This window comes from Neltuma alba, unplaced genomic scaffold (assembly GCF_004799145.2).
Source record: "Neltuma alba isolate B1F8T4 unplaced genomic scaffold, ASM479914v2 tig00011852_pilon, whole genome shotgun sequence".
Classification (NCBI taxonomy): Eukaryota; Viridiplantae; Streptophyta; class Magnoliopsida; order Fabales; family Fabaceae; genus Neltuma; species Neltuma alba.
The window spans coordinates 39,812-59,882 of record NW_021636457.1 but is presented as its reverse complement, the minus strand read 5'-3'; the positions used below and the strand labels follow the sequence as shown (position 1 = coordinate 59,882).

General features: G+C 36.0%; 4 protein-coding genes across 6 annotated transcripts in view; all 4 read left to right on the top strand.

Annotated features, from left to right (window-relative positions):
- LOC114718585 (callose synthase 9) overlaps positions 1–3,537 on the top strand; it is a 29,340-nt gene extending 25,803 nt beyond the window's left edge. The window contains exons 47-52 of the mRNA XM_028903949.1: positions 1,466–1,624; positions 1,700–1,802; positions 1,954–2,073; positions 2,398–2,448; positions 2,547–2,729; positions 3,040–3,537. Of these exons, the coding sequence (XP_028759782.1) occupies positions 1,466–1,624; positions 1,700–1,802; positions 1,954–2,073; positions 2,398–2,448; positions 2,547–2,729; positions 3,040–3,276 (853 nt within the window). The 3' untranslated portion in view covers positions 3,277–3,537. The remainder of the gene's footprint in view (positions 1–1,465; positions 1,625–1,699; positions 1,803–1,953; positions 2,074–2,397; positions 2,449–2,546; positions 2,730–3,039) is intronic.
- Positions 3,538–6,084: 2,547 nt separating this feature from the next.
- On the top strand, positions 6,085–9,288 carry LOC114718582 (uncharacterized). Of its 3 annotated transcripts, none has more exons than XM_028903945.1 (3): positions 6,085–8,638; positions 8,831–8,914; positions 9,063–9,288. In XM_028903945.1, exon 1 carries the CDS (start codon positions 6,402–6,404, stop codon positions 7,971–7,973), a length of 1,572 nt encoding a protein of 523 aa, XP_028759778.1. In that variant the 5' UTR covers positions 6,085–6,401; the 3' UTR covers positions 7,974–8,638; positions 8,831–8,914; positions 9,063–9,288. The 3 variants fall into 3 exon arrangements, with proteins under 3 accessions (XP_028759778.1, XP_028759779.1, XP_028759776.1); XM_028903946.1 differs by having other exon boundaries at positions 8,831–8,950; XM_028903943.1 differs by having other exon boundaries at positions 8,831–9,288.
- A 651-nt stretch (positions 9,289–9,939) lies between these two features.
- On the top strand, positions 9,940–14,704 carry LOC114718583 (probable plastid-lipid-associated protein 12, chloroplastic). Its single transcript, XM_028903947.1, is given in 12 exon segments — positions 9,940–10,400; positions 10,475–10,528; positions 10,850–10,924; positions 11,151–11,163; positions 11,166–11,269; positions 11,936–12,127; positions 12,266–12,349; positions 12,442–12,534; positions 13,389–13,442; positions 13,522–13,601; positions 14,104–14,211; positions 14,359–14,704. Coding segments are annotated over 12 exon segments (1,203 nt in total). The 5' UTR covers positions 9,940–10,142; the 3' UTR covers positions 14,447–14,704.
- Positions 14,705–15,416: 712 nt separating this feature from the next.
- On the top strand, positions 15,417–17,114 carry LOC114718584 (peroxidase N-like). The gene is given in 5 exon segments (XM_028903948.1): positions 15,417–15,800; positions 15,883–16,068; positions 16,192–16,292; positions 16,294–16,358; positions 16,498–17,114. Coding segments are annotated over 5 exon segments (990 nt in total). The 5' UTR covers positions 15,417–15,584; the 3' UTR covers positions 16,920–17,114.
- The last annotated feature ends 2,957 nt before the right edge of the window (positions 17,115–20,071 follow it).

Sequence of the window (20,071 nt, the reverse complement as noted above, 5' to 3'; positions counted from 1 at the left end):
TTGTTTACGAGAAACATTCTTTGTTTAATATAATGTAATTATTGTAGTAAAAAAGTATATCGAGCTGTTAGAATATTACAATTAATTAGAAATTAACCAAAACATTCTTTGTATCCTTCATACTTTCAAGATCAAGGGATAATAATCCTTATATTCATATAAATATTTAAATTTATTTCCTTCATCGAATAGCTCCTAGAATTGCTCCCTCGTGTATATACAGTTATATGCCAATGTTGTGACGATCAAACTAGTCATTGAGTAGTTCATAGAATGGTTGAGTCTTAGCCAACTATTATGGTTGGGTCAACTAGTCGTGATTTTTATTATCATCTTAGATAAACAACAATAGAGAAATTCTTACATACACTGGGTGCACCACCTCACCTATACTCTGACTAATAAAATTATGACAGGTAGAATATTTTTATCTTATGTGTAAGCCTACGTGTAACTCCTCCCTTCTGCTATTATTTTAATTATTTTTTAGAAAAATGTGCTTCTTTTTCTCTCTCTCTCTCTACCCCCACAACAGCTTTATGAGAAACTCCTCCTCCCTCTTACTACCGGCTCCTTCCATTCTTTTGCTTTTTCCCCAACCTCCAAACCCCCCCTCCTTCTCCTCTACCCTGTCCTTTCTATCCCTCTCATTCTTTTGCAAAAACATTTTGTTGACTTTTTGCTTTGTCCTGAACATCTCCACCGGCTGCGTCAGCTCTTGTCTCAGCGTGAGTCGTCCACGGGTAGCCGAATGTCACCGATGGCTTTTGCTTGCGAGAGTTTCTTCGATCTGAAAATAAAGTAGAGAAAGAGGATGCAACTTTGCGTTCGATCTGAAAATATCAAAACGTAAGAGAAATTTGTGCCTGTTAGGGATGTGATGGATGAAAAAGGAGGGGGAATGGGGGTGTGGAGGTTGAGGGAAAGACGAGAGAGATGGGAGGAGCAGGTAGTAAGTAAGAGTGGAGTTTTCATAAAGTTACTGCAGAAGAGAGAGAGTAAAAGAAGCATATGTTTTGAAAAAAATAAGTAAAATAGTAGAGAGGGAGGAGTTACATGTAGGATTACACACATAGGATAAAAGCACTCCATCTGTCATAATTTTATTAGTCAGAGTACAGATGAGGTGGTGTGCCTATATGTAAGAATTTCTCAACAACAATAACAACAACAAAGCTGAAAGAATAAATTTTGTTTAGCATTTAGAATGAAAAAGGGGTTTAAAATTAAAAGATCAGAAAGAAATTCGAAATATAAAGAGACATTTGAAAAATAATAATATATTTTCAATTTATTAAATGTTGGAAAAGAAAAAAAAAGTTTGGAGCTTTTAGGTGCTCCGTAAGTAACTATATTTCCGTAACCTGCAAGAATGTCCTAAATTATTTATATTTCTTAACAGTAACTATTTTCTCATAACTCCTAAATTATTAAAACTTCTTAACATTATATCTTTTGTCTTCAGGTTGGAAGTTGTGCTTTTATTGATAGTATACCTTGCTTATGGATATAATGAAGGCAATGCTGCGTCATACATTCTTCTGACTCTTAGCAGCTGGTTTATGGCCCTATCCTGGTTGTTTGCTCCTTATTTATTTAATCCATCTGGATTTGAGTGGCAAAAGTAAGTATAATCTTTATACAGTTTCAGACTTGTCTGCCATCTTTACTGATTCTTTTTTCTCTCCTATCACTTTAGGGTGGTAGAGGACTTTCGGGACTGGACAAACTGGCTCCTGTACAGAGGTGGAATTGGAGTTAAGGGAGAAGAAAGCTGGGAAGCTTGGTGGGATGAAGAACTGGTATTAAATATTTTACCAATGCACATTAAAAAATGATGCCGTTGTGACATTTTGAATGCTTTTTCCCCTAAAAATCTTTCGAATTCTTGGTTTTCATAGATTATTGCATCTATTTTATCTCTTTAAAAAAAAAAAATTGCTGCATCTACAGGCACATATCAGAACTATCGGTTCAAGAATAGCAGAGACGATCCTTAGTCTAAGATTTTTCATCTTCCAATACGGTATTGTGTACAAACTTCACGTGCAAGGGACAAATACTTCATTGACGGTATTATCTCATATCATTCTTTTTTATCTTCCTAAAGAAATTCTATTCCTCAATGATTTTAATGTACTCTTTACTTTGGGTATGTTGCCAATGGCTCTTTTCCCAGCAGTTGTAGCCGCAGGGGTAACCTTTTGTACCAGTGTATCTTAGGAATTAACTTTTTAAGGTTCAGTCGAAGTCATTAACTTATGCATGCTATGAACTCTTGAGACAGTGGCTTGAGGTGTTTTTGTTGATTAGTTCGGTTTTAGAAGGAATATGTTCAACCATATTTTTTGGTTAATACTTGGTCAACTCACTGCCTTTCTTTTGGCTTTTTTATAGGTTTACGGCCTGTCATGGGCAGTGCTGGCTGTTCTTATACTTCTTTTCAAGGTACTAAAATGCCCTTTTCTGTTTTTAGAACTTATGTTGTTAAACGGTATATCTTGATTTTTTTTTTTTGGGGGGGGGGGTGTCTTGTTGCTCATCAGGTGTTCTCGTTTAGCCAGAAGATATCTGTCAACTTCCAACTTCTGTTGCGTTTTATCCAAGGTCTTTCCTTATTGTTGGTGCTGGCTGGATTAGTTGTGGCAGTCATATTTTCTGATCTTTCTGTATCAGATGTATTTGCTGCTATCTTAGCATTTATTCCTACTGGATGGGGAATTCTTTCGGTGAGTTCTGTTTTTATCTGATCCCTTTATCTCATGGTAATTCTTCCACACACGCCCGCATTTATATACACGCCTGCGTTTTATGAATTAACATGCGGCCTACTAATCCGTACGGTTGATACGTCCATTTTGATCATATTCATTTGCTTACCATCTCCAATCGTACACATTTAAAGACAATACGCATAAATGTATATACATTGGTTTGGATCTAAAGTTGAAATAGAGCTTATTGTGCACCCTTTTGTAGGTAGCTTTTATCTTTCGTGTTCTTACATTGACCAAGACTTCTTCCTGTGTAATATGCTAGATTGCTGTTGCCTGGAAGCCTGTGGTGAAGAATCTAGGACTATGGAAATCCGTACGATCAATTGCACGTCTATATGATGCTGGCATGGGAATGCTCATTTTTATACCAATTGCATTCTTCTCGTGGTTCCCATTTATATCCACATTCCAAACCCGTCTCATGTTCAACCAAGCTTTCAGCCGAGGCCTTGAAATTTCTCTTATCCTTGCCGGAAACAATCCCAATACTGGGATCTAGCCTTACTTATGCTTCATGCCCTTTATTGTCCAAGGATTATGAGATTGTGTTTTTGAGTTGGGAGGGGTAGATTAGTCTTTGCTCCCTTTAGGAAGCTTATTATCTGAATTTTGTAATTTCATCTTTGTGAATATGCATTATCTTTTCTAGTTTCTCAATTTTGTTTTGATATCTAAGTTGTCTTTCTAATTCATGTAGATTCCGACACTGAAAACTTTTGTAGGGTTAGCGACGCGGGCCTGAATTGGTTTGTTATAACTACAGAGACTGCATGGCAAATTCACTGATCCTTGTTGCAAAACTGGGCTAATTTTTTGACGAAGAATTATTCTTAAATACTAAATGTCCAAACAATTGGAAAGTTTAACAACTGATTTAATAAATTAAAATGCCACAAATTTCCTTTCACTGGATATGGTGTTTTTTTGAGTTGACAGAATTTAACTAAGTTATAAAATGATTCATTTTAAATCTTATTTATTTAAACGATGTATCCTCCTAGCCCACGAATTGACAGGATCGTGGATGGGCGCGGAGTCAACAAGATCATGGAACGCGTTGTAATGTTCCATCAAGGACTACCCGTCCCTGCTGGCCAAAAAAAAAAAGGACGAGTCTTCATAGCAAAACCGTTTTTGCCCCCGCAAGTGAAATTGATACTAGGATTTGTAGAATTCGTCAAGATATGGGAAGGACAGAATTTAGTTATTTTATTATCTGGGCCGAATTTTCTCAGTCTCAGATTATATGTTTTATGTAAGTTGAAATGAGTTTTTTAATATTTTAAAAATCACGATTGAAATGTTATTTATAAATTATTTTAAAAGGATTCTATATTAAGTAAACGTAATTTCAAAGCATTATATAGCTTTAAAAATATAGATGATATATCTGTATAAAAAAAAAAGATACAGATGATATATTGCGACACCAAGATAAAGCCACAAAAGGCTTGTTCTTAATATATTTAGTGCTTGTTTGGAGTCTCGTTTGAGTAGCGTTTAAAGAGCTTTTAGGAGCTAAAAGTATTTTTGGCATGTTTATTCGTGTTTGGAATAGTTTGAAAGGTTAAGTACTTATATTAAAATGGCAAGATTAAGGAAGTGTTTGGATAAAAGTATTTTTACGATATACGAAATAAATATGTTGAGGGATTTATTTCAATTTGTAAAAAAATGCTTTTCAGAAGCACTTTTGATGCTTCCCAAACACCTCCTAAGTCAAAAGCTAAAATTTGATATTTATGCCATTGGAAAATAGGAGAGAGAAGGGGGGGAAATGTGGGTCTTGCTTTAAAAAATTTATTATCATGGAGAAAGAAGTTAAGAGAGAATAAATTAATTATTACTTCTCAGATCCTATGTATAAGATAAAAAGAGGAGAAATTTTTTTGCTGTATTTATAAGGAGGAGAGAGAATCATTTCCTCTTAATGTACAATTTTATACTTTATTTATTATTTTTTGACTTTATTTTCTTGATGCATAATTTATATTATATTTTCTTGAAAACTTATTGAATTATAAATGAGAGTTAATAAAGTTTAAATTTTTCTTAGTTTGTTTAAAATATATTGAAAATGACTTATAAAAAAAACCACAAGAGTAATCCTTCTAAACCATAATAGAAGATGTTAGTTAAACTTTTCTCATAAAATAAAAATGTTAGTTAAGTCATTAAATATGTTTTAATTTTTTTGAGTCACATGATTTAGCTATTTGACGCTTACATTTTGAACTAAAAAAAGTATTATTTAATAAATTCATGTATTTTTCTGTTATTTTACAGCTAAACTTGTATTTTTAATAATAATTTAAACAACTTTACTTTTACAAACTGGCTTATTTACAAAGCTAATCTAAATAACTTTTCTACATTTACAAACTAAATTTTATAAAATTTAATCTAAACATAAATTATGTTATCAAATCTAATTTTTTCAAAAGTTAAATTAAAAATAAGTTACTTATTAATCTAAACAGACACTTAATTAGCAATTCTGGGCCAATCACAACTAGCAGGAGGATTAGCTTGTGGGTTTAACATTTTTTGGGATTGATGTTCGCTTCCTTCAAAAAATCATCATTTCTGGTAAATTTATACATCCTCATGGCATCAAATTAACTGTGATGGTCCCCGTATTTGGATTTGAATTCTCTCCACTTTTTTCCCCATCATCTTCTCTTCTGCTACTTTTTTTTCTCTTTCATAACTATTAGATCAAAACTTCAATGATTTAGATTTAATATTTTATGACGTTTTATAAAAATAAATAATAGTTCATCTGTAATAAAAAAATTAAAATTTTTTTGCTCATAATAACAATTTGTAGCTATGAACTGTTCATATTAAATTTTAACAATTTAAATTTATTTATCTATTTTTATAATAATATTTATTTTTATAAAATGTTATAAAATATTAAATCTAAACTATTAGAGTTTTGATCCAATAGTGGAGGAGAAAAGGATGGAAAAAATAGCGGAGAAAATCCAAATCCTTCGTATTCATGGTACAACATATAATTTATTGATGAGAGATCATTACATGCTTTAATCTCTTTATACCAAAAAAGTTGTTACGTCTTCATTTTTAATTTCAGAAAGAACAATTCTGACGTACAGCTTATTCTGAGAATATTTTATTCATCCCTCTCGAAATCGGGTGACGCGTGCCATTGGGCATCTGTAATCGCAGCCGTTGAGTGCTCAAATTGATATCTAACCGTCCATTTCATCCATTGTCCGGTGTCCACGATATATAAGATGCCCTGGCTATACTTCGGCATTCTTCCGCACTATTCACAGAATTGATTCAAGAGATTTCTGCAAGAACGCGAAAGCCCCTCAAAAGTTCGAGTTCAGGATTTTCTATTTCTGAAATTTCCATAGACGAGTAATCTTATTTTGGTCTTGGTCTTCTTGAGGATCAAATCTGAGATTTCCTCGTTCCAAGTCGGACCAAAAGGCTTTAGGGTTTTGATATCTGTTTTCTGCTAAGTTGTTTTTGTCGGTGCTTATTCCGAATAGCCCCTTTTTGGTATTTTGATCTTGAATTTGGTTTCAAATTTGAAGAAACTGACACGGTTTCTTAGCTGTAGGGTTTCGTTGGTATTTGGTTGCGACGATGAATGATCAATCCCAAATTATGATGAATTTGAACCAGATGAGTCAGCCTCAGATGATGAATCAGGTTCAAATGATGAACCAGCCTCAGGTAATCAACAAGTCTCAGATTATAGGTCAGTCTCAGGCGTTGTCTCAGCCTCAGATGCTGATCCACCCTCAAGCATTGAATCAGCAGCCGCAGCCGCAGCCGCAAACACAAATGAAACCATCGCAGATGTTGATGAACCAGACCAAACCTCCGATGATGAATCGGGGCTATAAGGCTTGGTCTCAACAGCCCCCTATGGACCTTAACATGAAGTTTCAGAACGCTATGAAACAAAATTATCCCAACCCCAAGTTGGGACGAAGCAATTGGAAGGGAAAGAAGATGTCGGACAAGCGCAAGGACATAAGAAGAATGGATAAACCTAACCCAAGTGCCTCAACAAGTCAATCCAACAGTGCTGGGTATCAACCACCTACTCTGCATGAATTACAGTCTCAAAATCGTTTAAAAGCCCGAAAGTTTTATCCCAAGAAGAAATTTAATAATCGATTTGCCCCTTATGCCCCGAGAAACACAACATCGTTTCTTATTCGTGCTAAGAAGTCAGGAGGCATTGCTTCACTCGTATCACCCTGTCCTGTAACCCCAGCTGTTCTTCCGACACCTATGTTTTCGCCCTCGAGAGAGGTATTAGGGGATATGGCAAAGGAAGAGTGGGGTGTTGATGGATATGGGTCAATGAAGGGTTTGATTAGGCTTCGATCACCAGGGCATGATGCAGATGTTCACGAGGAAGAGGAAGATGAGGAAGGTGGTGCTGGGTCAAGTGAGAGTGATGTGGAAGAACATGTGGAGGTGGAAAGAAGGTTAGACCATGATTTGAGTCGGTTTGAGATGATATATCCAAATTATGGAGTTGAGTATAACAATGTCTTAGAGAATAGGGTAGATGATCAGGATTCCCATATAGCACAATTGGAGGAGGAGAATTTGACATTGAAGGAGCGTCTTTTCTTAATGGAGAGAGAATTAGGTGATCTGAGGAGGAGGTTACAGTTTCTTGAGAGACAGAACCAAATTGGGGATGATGCCAACGAGGAAGTGGTGGAGAATGGCTCTGATAATGAAAGTGAGGGGGGATCGGATGCCCAAGTTGTGGGAACCGAGGATAACCCAGAGATGGTTGATTATGTGCCAGAGGATGGGAGGCATGAAGACGATGATGCTAATGCTAAGGTAAAAGGTGAGAGAGTATCAGAGACTGAAGGTGTAGGAGATGTTTGTATGGAAGAGATGGTTCCGGATGAGGTGATTGCTGGTAACTGTGAGATGAAGGATGATGTGAGAAATAAGTTTGCAATTGATATGAACTTTGGGAAGGAGGAGCGCAAGGATGAAGAAGCTAGAGAGTGTTGTGTACCAGATGAAGTTATGGCAAAAGAAAATGTTGTAGACCAAAGAAGGAGTGGTGAACTTGAAGAAGTGGTGGGTGAAAAAGAAGAGTTAAGAGCCCAAGAAACAGTCCATGGATGTCTACGGGATAAAATCCTTACTGAGAAGAATGAATGCAAGGATGAGTGAGGATATTGAGACATTCATGGGAACTGATTGACGTGACTTGTCTGGCCCTCGTTTTTCCCTGGGTTGAGAGACATTTGACTCGAGGGCCAAGAGCTTATAAGGCTCTTCTCTCTCTGTCTCTTTTTCTGGGTTGGATTTTTGAAAGATGTTAACAGCGGTAGATAAACTCACAGGTTCTTCACCCATAAAGGCATTAGTAGGTCTTGTATGCGAAATGTTTCCTTGATTTGTATGTAAGTCTAGCGGTCAAGCTGTGTGGATAACTAGTTTCTATCTTGTATTTTGGCTTTCTTGACTATCTTTGGTATTCACCATGTACCTCAATGCTTTTAGTACCTATTAGTATCCGTTATTTTGACGCAGTGCTTAAGCTTAGTACCTATTGGTGTCCGTTGTTTTGACGCGGAAGTTTTGCTAATTTTGTTATTTGATAAAGACGATCTAGCATGAGTTTTTTTTTTCTTTTCTTTTCTTTTTGTGTTACTCTTTTGAGGGAAAATCAGTTTTATTCTATTGAGCCTACTGCTGAGCCTGTTCTATGGCTAATAGCGTGCATTGGCTACTCTTTTGTTGGGTTGACATTGTGGAAATTGTCATGATTCGGGTGAGACCTGCAATAGATTTCTGATCGAACACGCTACCTCTACTTTTCCATTGTCAAACAGGTAACTTGAGTCTTGAGCACCGTCTTGGGCATTTGTGACCCTGTGGCATAAAATTTGCCGCACTGGTTTTGTGTTGCCTTTTTCCTTTTCTTTTTTTTGTTGGGTAGGTTTGAGAATCTAAACAGCAGTATACTTTGATGTTATTGTTGTGCAGTTTAATCTTGCAACATTTTTGTCTGGAATTGCTTGTAGGCTTGACACCAGAATTTGTCGGATGTGTTGATATACAAAAGGGAATGCAGCTGGTCTTTGAGTCAACCGTTTTATAGTTGGACAGTAATTGTGAAGTGACATCTTGGCTTGTTGGCTTGAGTAAATGAGTTGGACCTGTTTTTATTTTAATAAATAAATAAAAAGTGAAAAAAATTACAAGATTAACGTCGACCAGAAAAATCGGTCGTTTAAAGTACTTATCAAATTGCAGGTGTTTCCAGAAGGAGTACGCTGTTCTGTTCCCGGGGATGGAACTTGGCTCTTGATCTCCCTGCTTTCCTGTAGAACTTGCTAGTCTCCGGGTCTTAAGCAAGTGAGTTGTATTTTAGTAGTTGACAATCACCCCGCTACAATCGCGTCATCATTGTCGGTTTTTATGTTGTTTAATTGAACTTCGATTCTTTTACTTATTATGAAGCAATGAAGCATATGGTATATGCATCGTGATTTGCGACTCAAAATAATACGTATAATTAAACCACGGACGCTGCCGTTTATTTATTTATTTCTTTTTTGGGCTTCCATGAGACCATGAGCGAACTCTAATTATGAAAAGGTGAAAGTTTGTCTTCGGTTCGGGGGCAAAAAAAAAAAAAAGAGGTGAACGTTGTGTGGCCCAAAAGCCTGGCTTTGATACCTCACCTTCTGGTAATCAATAGTGTATCTAAAGAGAATTTTAAATGTCTAATACAACTCTTGATGAAGTACATGTTTTTTTTTTAATATCCTCACGTAAACTACGCTTTATAATAATTTTTTAGAAGAAGACAGAAGTTGATGAAAAATCACTAATTGTACACCTGATAAAGGATATAGGGAAAATGCATCAAAATTCAAAAATCGTGTTAGATAGTAGTATTTCTATGAAGACTTGTATCATCTTGTGGTGTGCGGACAAACTTCGTTATATCACATCAATCTGCGTGATTTCCAGGTTAACAGAGCAATTTCAATTTTAATTTAAAAATTATATAGAAAAGAAATGAAATTGTGAAAACAACCTTCTTTTTTGAAAAATAAAAAATAAAAACGGAACTTACGATAGCGGGAAAAAAAAAGGAATTTACGAGTTGGAGTGTCTGGGATGGTTTATCACACTATTCTTATGGGCATTTGTTACCGTGCGATTCGTGCCTGCAATTGACGATCAAAATAAAGAATTACTCGTTCCCGCCAATTGTTAGCGGGATGCCACGTGTCTCATTCCATCGCCAAGCTCAAAACTGTGAGCCACATAATATCAAACAGAACCAAAGCTCCCTCACTCACTCGTTGCCCCTCCTCTTCTCCGATGGCTGTCAAAGTCGCAGGCTTTCATATTTCCCCAAATTCTGCATTTTCACTCCCTCCATCTTCCGTTCCTCTCCCTTCTCCCAACCATCTTATTATCAAATCCTCTCTTATTCCCAGAGACAGGTTCGTTGTTCGCTCTTCTCAAGTTCAACAGCAAGAAGAACAGATCCCCTTCACAGAACCTGAAAGCTCACTCATTGATGCCCTTATTGGTATTCAAGGACGAGGGCGTTCTGCTTCTCCTCAGCAGCTCGATGTATGTTCTAACCAATTAATCAGTTAGAATTAAATATTTAACTTGTTTTCTATTGGATTCTATTCATCTTGCAGGCCGTCCAGCGGGCAGTGCAGGTCCTCGAAGGTTCAGACGGTGTGCCCGATCCGGTTTGTGTTCAATTTAGCTGTTATTACTTATCTGTGTGTACTATCGTGTTTTGCCTTCGTGGATTTGTAAAACAACTGTCTTGTTTATTCTGAGGATCAAGTGTAGGTAATCCTTATCGCTTGTTAGTCGTCTGGGTCGTTTCGAAGCGCGCTTCAGTTAGACACTTATCATCGATTAATGTTATTATGTGCCTTCACAAATAGGTGCTTGGGTGCTTACTAAGATATTACATTGTAAATAAGGTTGCATTTTATATATATATATATATATATATATATATATTTGTTTCTGAGTACTCCCAAACCTAACAAATTTTGCAGACAAACTCCGGTTTAATTGAAGGCCGATGGCAACTAATGTTCACCACGAGACCAGGAACAGCATCTCCAATTCAGGTTCCGTATTGGTTGCGTTTTCCTGAGATATTCTAATCAGATATATGTATATATGATTTAAACATACTATATCTTGGAACACAGACCCCCCCCCCCCCGGCGCCAACACTTGGAACACCGACTTTATAAGAACAACTTTATTCGTTGGTTATAAGTTGATATTTTACACGACAGAGCTAATAAAGGTATGCCTCACCATTTATGGTTTTCTATGTCATTCTTTCAGAGAACATTTGTTGGGTTGACTTTTTTAGCGTATTTCAAGAGGTTTATCTTCGAACAAGTGATCCACGGGTATCCAATATTGTAAAATTCTCTGATGCCATAGGTGAGCTTAAAGTGGAGGTAATGCCAAATAACATCAATTGATGTTCTTTTGTAGTTCGATTTACTGAGCAAGGAAGAAAAAAAATACCAGGATAAATATAACTCTTATTACATGATCATATCCAACGAGATTCTTTCAAATACATAAAGACGTTATAATTATTTTTCATTATTGGTATAAGTTTGGAATACATTAAGATGCCTATTAAGATAGGGCTATCATGCACTCTTTTGTTTCCCCCCCTCTTTTTACCTGTTGCAAGCACCCTTTGCCCTTTTCTTCTTAAATGGACTCGAGTCTTGACACCCAACGATAGGCCACTCTGTCAAGTGATTGTTTGAATATTATTTTAAATTTTGTACCATCTTGTCTGGTTAAACATCTTCCAGTCCAAATCCCTCTCCCAGTTTATCTGTCTGTCAGTATTTCTTCCAACACCCCCTCTCCCTGCCTGCCTGCCTCCCTCCCTCCCTCCCTCCCTCCTCCTCCAATTTATCTAGATTGGCTTTGCAGCGTTGTTTCTACTTAAATGTTCATTTTCTCCATGTTTCTCAATATCGATGGTTAATATAGATGGCTATTAAGCATTGCCCCTTTATTCCTAATATGGTGATTGAATTTGCAACTTGTGTTCTTGCTTATTGATATCTGTGTGATCTATTTATATTCCTACGTTTATGCAGGCTGCCGCTTCAATTGAAAATGGGAAAAGAATCCTCTTTAAGTTTGATAGAGCAGCCTTTTCTTTTAAATTTCTTCCATTTAAGGTACCATATCCAGTCCCATTTAAGCTACTTGGAGATGAAGCAAAGGGTTGGTTAGATACCACCTACTTGTCCCATTCAGGAAATCTCCGTATCTCAAGAGGAAATAAGGTGATTAGGCATTCTGAAGAGAAACGTTGCAGTTTTTTTATCCCTTTGAGTAAATATTTTCCTGTCTGGTACAGGACAAAGTATCTTTAACTACACTTTATGTCTCTAAGCACTGTTAGCAACATATACGTAGTGCAGGGAACTACATTTGTGTTGCAGAAGAACACTGAACCTAGGCAGAGGTTATTATCAGCCATTTCCTCTGGGCTAGGCGTTCAAGAGGCAAGAGTGTGCGTGGGTGGTTCAGGTTGAAATGTTTATTTGTTGATGCTCTACTGCGATTGTTGTAATTTTCAATTCCCAAATTTCAACAGGCAATAGATGAGCTTATTTCTTTTAGTCAAACTACTCGTAATGAGGAAACAGAATTGCAAGAAGGAGAGTGGTTGATGATATGGAGTTCACAGGTAGCGTTCTGATGTCTAAAGGAGGAGCATCCATCTACTGCGTAGTTGTGCAACTCAGTTTCTTTCTCTTTCTTTCATATTTTTCCTTAAATCAATATGTTGTTCCTATTGTCTTCAACTCCAACTCAAGTTTAAGGTGTAAGTTGGAAGTGTGGATTATAAGATGCAACATGACAAGGACTGTGACTATGAAATCAATTGTAAAACAAAATCTCAATATACTGAGTTCTTATAAGGTGCAATTTAGAGCATCTTGTCTGCATACAAATTTTTTAGCAGCTATTTTCGCGTTCATATTCTGTTGATATGCTTGTGAATTGACACACCTTGTCATGTTGCATTTTAATAATTTTATCACTGTAATTAATAATAGCCTTACTGTATTTGGTGTTGCTCCGTCAATTATGTCATGTGTTCTTGTTCTTTTTATTTTGTTAAGATTCTTAAATATGGGTATAAGGAGAGAGTAAACTGAAGATACATAAGTGATGGAATTAGAAGTCAGGCTCAACCTAATAATAGCTTGAGTTTTTGCCTTCTATTCTTTCTGTGTATATTTGGGCCTGCCGAGGAGCATACGAATGTACCATGTTTTTAGGATGGAATCATAGGTGACTATGTTTCGTTTTATAATCAGAGTTATAGTGAAACAAGAAGTTGAGGACCCAGTTATGTAAGAAAATAGAAACCATTTGAGAGCTTTCAGTGAGAACAATTCTAGTTGCTCATTGCCCTTTGGAAGATCCTCAACTATTGTCAATGGTTTTAATGTTTAAAGCTAATTGAAATATAATTTCTTTTAATTTTTCTTTATACTTCAACTGATAACAATTAATAACACCTTTCTACTGCAGAATGAGACAGATAGCTGGTTAGAGAATGCTGCCAATGGTCTTATGGGCAAGCAGGTAGTCAGTTACTCCTTATATTATTACCTTTCTCTGATTGCCATAACTTCTACAATCTGCACGTTACTGTGATTGTCAGATTATCAGGAATAATGGACGGATCAAGTTTGTCGTCAACATCTTGCCTGGATTCAAGTTCTCTATGAACGGAAATTATAAGTGAGTTTCACCAAATGCTTATGTAATCTTATGGTGAAATTAAAGTCAACCACCATGAATAAAAATGTTGTTTGCTTCAATAATATTCTTGTTTGGTTGAACAGTTGTTGATAGTTGGTTAAAAAAGGAGCTGTTTATAAAATTGAAGTACGTTTAGGGCTTTATTGAATGAGGTATCCAGAGATAAAAATGAGTTGAAGGAAGTTGTTGAAAATGACCTTTTGGTGAATAATATATCGTTGGCTATTAATAGTACACAATGGCATAATGCGTTTTATATAGCCGACCTTACTTAGCAGAATGAGAACATGACATGTTGTTGTTTTGCTTTCACCTTAAAAATATGAACAAAATTGTCCTCCATATATTTCAATTGTTTAGACCTACTATTTAATTCATCCGTAGCTGAAGAAATGAATAACTTGACCCGTTCTTTTAATGTCTTTCTGAACAAATAATCAAAAACCAATTTTCTTATATCATGATTGTCCAAATTTGGCAGCAAGTCTGGCTCCAAAATGTATGAAGTTACAATGGACGATGCAGCTATAATTGGTGGTCCATTTGGATATCCCGTAGGATTGGAGACTAGGTTCGTCCTGGAGCTTCTGTAAGATGACATGTCTCAGATATCATATCCGTCTTTCATAATTCATCCGTTCTATATGTTTAATTTGCAAATGAAGTAGTAATTTATGTATGCTCTATCCCTATGAAAGAAGAGAGTATATGTTCATTATTAAGTTTTCTATTGCAGATATAACGATGAGAAGATCAGAATTAGCCGAGGGTTCAAGAAATTCCTTTTCGTGCACATACGCGTAGATGGATCAACTGGCAATTGAATTAAGAAAAGAGCTAACTGAACGTAATGATCATTTTTTAAATATTTCCCATAGTATATAACAAAACATGCATTTGATCCTTGGAGAAACCATTTTGAGGCTGATTGTCAATTTGTCAGTTAAAGATCTGAGACCACTTGTGTATTTATGAGGACTGCAGATCGTTACAGGTCAAATACATGACATGGAATGTTCAATTCTGGAGTTTTAATGCTACAACCCGTTTGGGGTTTACAAAAGATTGGATTTCTTTTCTAAGTTTACTCTTATCTTTTTGCAGCGACTCTGGTTTCATGAATCTGATACCTAAATGGTCGGATTAATTAATATTTATTTTTATGAAGAATATCTCTTCCCGCATGTGAGATCTCAAATTGGATTGCCCATATGCTTTCACTTGATTTGCTGAAAGTGGTACTTGTGGGAAATAATCTACTGAAAGTGGGCCTGCCCAATAGGAAGAGAATGGCCAACACGAGAAGAATCAAACTTACTATCTTGGATAAAGAAAGACAAGATTCTAGCGTCATGCTTTACACTCGTACAGTGATGAGTTGAGTAATGAAATTAATTGTTATCCATTGTAAAAGTCAGAAGGAACTCTAATGGACTCTGATATAATAAAGTTTGGTACCAAAACTGCTAGAGGACGAAGCACCATATGCATCAAACATTATATATCAACCAAATCCTCTTTAATTAACAACCCTCAAATGATCTTGCTTATTAAATGCGTGCACAACTCGAACTTCTTCCTCCCACAAGTGGTAGCTAACTGGATATGCATCTCTAATTTTCTAATACCTGTAGTGCTTCTGAATGTGTCATCATTCATGACTCAAAAACTGAACGTGCGTTACACACTTTAATAAACTACAAAGGCATCGCACTATCATACATAAATATGAATTCGTCGACACAGAAAGCTGTGGATTTTTACATTTTTGCAGTCAAACTTGCAGCCGCCAGCACTAATCAGAGAGTGGGGAAAAGATTAAAAAGACAAGTCGTGTTATAATGGGATGTATGATTGTTATATCTCTAGTGATATTGGCTATAAATTAAGCCTTTTGGGTTTTCTCCATGCATCGTTGCCTCTATTGCATGCTTGCTTGTGTTGTAAACCACCAACCTGACAATGAAGAGGACAAGTTTCTCTAACGCTTATTTCTGGCTTATCAATATGTTTATGCTGTGTTTGGCAGTGAAGTCCCAACTGACAACTGATTTTTACGCATCATCTTGTCCAAACCTTTTGAAAATCGTTAGGAAAGAGGTTAGAAATGCTCTCATGAATGAGATCAGAATGGGGGCATCATTGCTTCGTCTTCACTTCCATGATTGCTTTGTGAACGTAAGTTTTTCATTTCAAGTCGAAATTTCACTGTTTTGTTATATACTGGTGTTAAGTTCAACATTCTTGCTATAATCTTCAGGGTTGTGATGGATCAGTACTACTAGATGGAGGTAGTGGTAGTGAGAAGTCTGCTCTTCCAAATGCGAATTCTCTCAGGGGATTTGATGTTATAGACACAATCAAATCTTCAGTGGAAAGTGCATGCAATGGCACTGTTTCCTGTGCTGATATATTAGCCATCGCTGCTAGAGATTCTGTCGTCCTTGTAATTCTCCAATTCACAGCCCACTTTTTCACTTACAATAAAAATTTTAATTATTATGAATGAAGATTGTATATTCAACCATAAGTTCATAATCGTAATGATTTACTGTTCTTTAATTTGTAGAGTGGTGGCCCCTTTTGGAAAGTTTTACTTGGACGGAGAGATGGATCAATCTCTAATGGGACATTGGCTAATTCAGCTATTCCTTCTCCCTTTGATTCCTTGATATTATCATTTCCAAGTCACTAACGCAGGCCTCAATCTGCTCTCTGATGTTGTTTCTTTATCAGGTATGCATAGACACGAAACGTGATTAAGGAAAAACTGCTTTAATTATGCATTTTAGATGTCTCCTAAAGGGGGAAAAAATTGAATTTAAACTATTCAATATGATAACTAATGTTAAGTATTGAATGAATATGCAAACAGGTGCTCATACCTTTGGGAGAGCAAGGTGTGCATTGTTCAGCAATAGATTGTTCAACTTCTCAGGAACAGGAGTACCAGACAGTACACTGGACACAGACATGCTCTCAGATCTTCAGAAGTTGTGTCCTCAAAATGGAGATGGAAACACAACCAGTGTTTTTGATAGGAACTCACAGGATCTATTTGACAACCATTATTTTCAGAATTTGATGAGTGGAAAGGGCCTCCTTAGTTCTGATCAAATTCTATTCTCAAGTGATGCAGCCAATTCAACAACCAAACCTTTGGTTCAGACTTACAGTAACAACGCTTCACTTTTCTTTCAAGACTTTGTGAATTCCATGATTAGAATGGGCAATATCAATCCAAAAACTGGCTCTAATGGAGAGATTAGGAAGAATTGTAGGGTCACAAACTCATAGTGACTTGTCAATAAAGTGTCCTTGTGAGATGGTGGATAAATGTTGTAGTATGCATAAATAAATACAGGTTACTTGATCTCCCAAACCCCTGATATTGCTATGTTCAAAAAGTGACTGTATTTGGGAATGAATTATGTCGTTTTTAACGTGTTGCATCTCATATAATTTCAAAAAGTGACTGTATTTGGGAACTAATTTTGTTGTTTTTATGTGTTGATCTTATATAATTTGAGAGTAAATTCAAGTAATCAAAGAACACTTGGTCTAACCAACAAGTGTTGGGCATAGTGGTTAGCGGCTGACGCTCCTAAGGTGAGAACTTGTGTTCGATCCTTGGAGCCCACTGTAGATAGAGGGTGATACCCTGGCACAAAGTGCTATAGGATATGCTTCACATAACCTTGACTCCGGATTATTCAGTTGCTCGGGTTTACGTGACCCAATGAAAAGTCAGAATCCAGAAAAAGCGTGGGATATTGAGGGACAGGGGGGCCAAAGACCCCAAAATCACCTTAGTCATCAAAAAAAAAAAAATAGAGTACTTGGTCTATAGGTAGATACATTCTGAGCAAAGCCTTAATAGAAAAGGCATCGAACATTGAGTGATTCAAAGGTTATTGAAAAAAACAGAGAGTAACTTCAAGCATAATATCCAAAACATTGGGAAAAATAATATATAAAATAGAGAAATGTCTTGTCTAGCATCTGCCATAATAATTATTGACCTTAAACACTATAAATTTTTTAACAATTTATACATACAGTTAGAACAATCCTCTCCACCATCATGATTGAAAAAAAAAAACACTGCAAATTTCACACACATTTCCACGAACTGATTAAAAAAATTAAGGCTTTTTTAAGTTTTAACCAACCCATATGATTCAACTTAATATTAATAAAAATATATGAAATTTATGAGTCACCCGCGAACAGAATCTTTACATCGATACATAGGATTTACCACAACCCTATGAGTTATAAGTCAAACTTTTATTAATTGAATATAATTCCCCCTAGATTAATTGAACACCGTATTTAGCGGTGAATTGGCTATAAGTGGGCTGAGCTCATACACTTTAACTCAATGAAGCCCACCTATGAGGGAGCCCATGGACACATGGGCTCATGATGCCGAGAGATGTGGACTGGGCTTATACACTAACCGCTCGCTGAACCCACCCAACTAGGTGACGGATCTAGAAGCTAACCCGTGGGGGCCACACTGTTGAAAAGAAATTTTTGCAACGTGTTTGCACCGATGGGTCAGTCCGATCCATCCCCCGCCCCTCAGTTTCCTTAACTTCTGAACCCTTTTTTGGGGCCCCAAAAAAGCAATAATATTTGTGACCGATCAGTCCAAAAATTCCAACTTAGCGTTGAATTAGTGAACAAAATTAAGCCGTCGTTAATAAAAAGTGATCAAAATACATACATACAATTCTGATTGGGAATTGGCATAATAATTATCTACAATTTTTATAATTGGGTTAAAGGGTATTTTTATTCTTCAACTGTTCGTTCAAAAATATAAGAGTGTGTTTGGTATGAGGGATTTGGAGGGGAGGGGAGAGGAGGGAGGGGGAAGGATTTTAATCATTTCTTCTTGTTTGGCAAAACACAAATTTTAGGAGGGGAAGAAAAATTTTAAAAAATTTCTCCTCCCCTGCCTCCAAAATTAGGAGGATTTGGAGGGAAAGAGTAATATTTTGCCATGTTATGATTATTATACCCATATTTTGTCATGTGATGACTATTATGCCCATATCTTAAATAAAAAAAGGCAAAATTGTCCGTGCAAAATTGTCCATGTTAAAATATTTTTCCCTCCCCTCTCCTCATGTATCAAACAAGGTAATATTAAAATCCTCCCCTCTTTTCCTTTTTTATAAATCCAAAAAAAGTTATTAAAATCTTTGCACTTCCTCTCCTCCTCTTTCCTTCATTAAAATCCCTCATCTCCCTTCCTCTTATTGAGCCAAACAAACCTTTAGAATGTTTTCTAATAAAACGTCAAGAATTGCTCCATTGTTAAATGTTTGAGGACATTACCTTAATTTATAATCAGATATTTTCAAGACAATAGTAAAAAAAAATAAAAATGCTCTTCAGCCATTTATAACTTGGTAAAAAGTTGACTTACCGGCAATAAAATTAAGTTAAACTTCAAACAACGGTAATTACGTTGCGAATATTACATCATACCTCGTGACAAATTGGAAAGAAGAATTCACCGATTTCAGGGGTGGGGTGAAACGAATTTGGAGTTGCCCAAACAAATCGAAAAGCTTAAACGATCCATAGCCGCTAATTCAAGAGAGATTCAACATTTAAAAGAAAAATCCCTAGATTTTGTGTGTTTTGTAATTGGTTTGATAGTCTTTCGTTGACTTCTACAAACCATAGATCACTGGTTTGTGGAACCTTTGTTAGTTGTTGCTTTATTCAAGTGACAAAAGAATAAAATAAAAAATTAAGTAACTAGTATTATTGCTCCCAACTCCCAAGAGTTATTATAATTTAAAGTGATGCCAAAATTATTATGTCTAGAAATCCCCATCTTGGTTCACATTTTTCTTTACTTAAATTATTTGTATTTTCTGCTGTAGCCAAAAAATAACTGTTACTGTTTTTTTTGTTGATGAAAAACACAATATTTCTGGAGAATTGAATTTATTAAACCGGACCAAGAATGATAAGCATGATGAGAGTGGTAATGATTTTAATATATAGAAATTAAGTAAAAAGTGCGCTTAAGAAAAATTTTCTTCATTTTTTTTTTCATTAGCAACTTTCCAGAATGGCCATGATGTCACGCAGGAGCAGATTAGTAAGTAGAACGTGGTTTTCAGGTAGAGAGGATAATATATTTAACACTTTATTTTCAATTGTTCAATGCTAATTGGCCACGTCATCTTCTATGTACATTCATACCAATCTTAAATGACCCAGATAACATATACAATTGGTCGTGGCGTCTCATGCTTCAGTTCTATAATCGCCCACAAGAAAAATAACATGTTCTCAAATTAAATTCTTATTCATTCTTATCGTCATAATAAAACTTGTGTAATTAAATCATCAGCCTCTGATTTATTTCGACTTTAAAATTTATGTGGAGATCACATGCAGCCTGTAACATGACGAAGGCA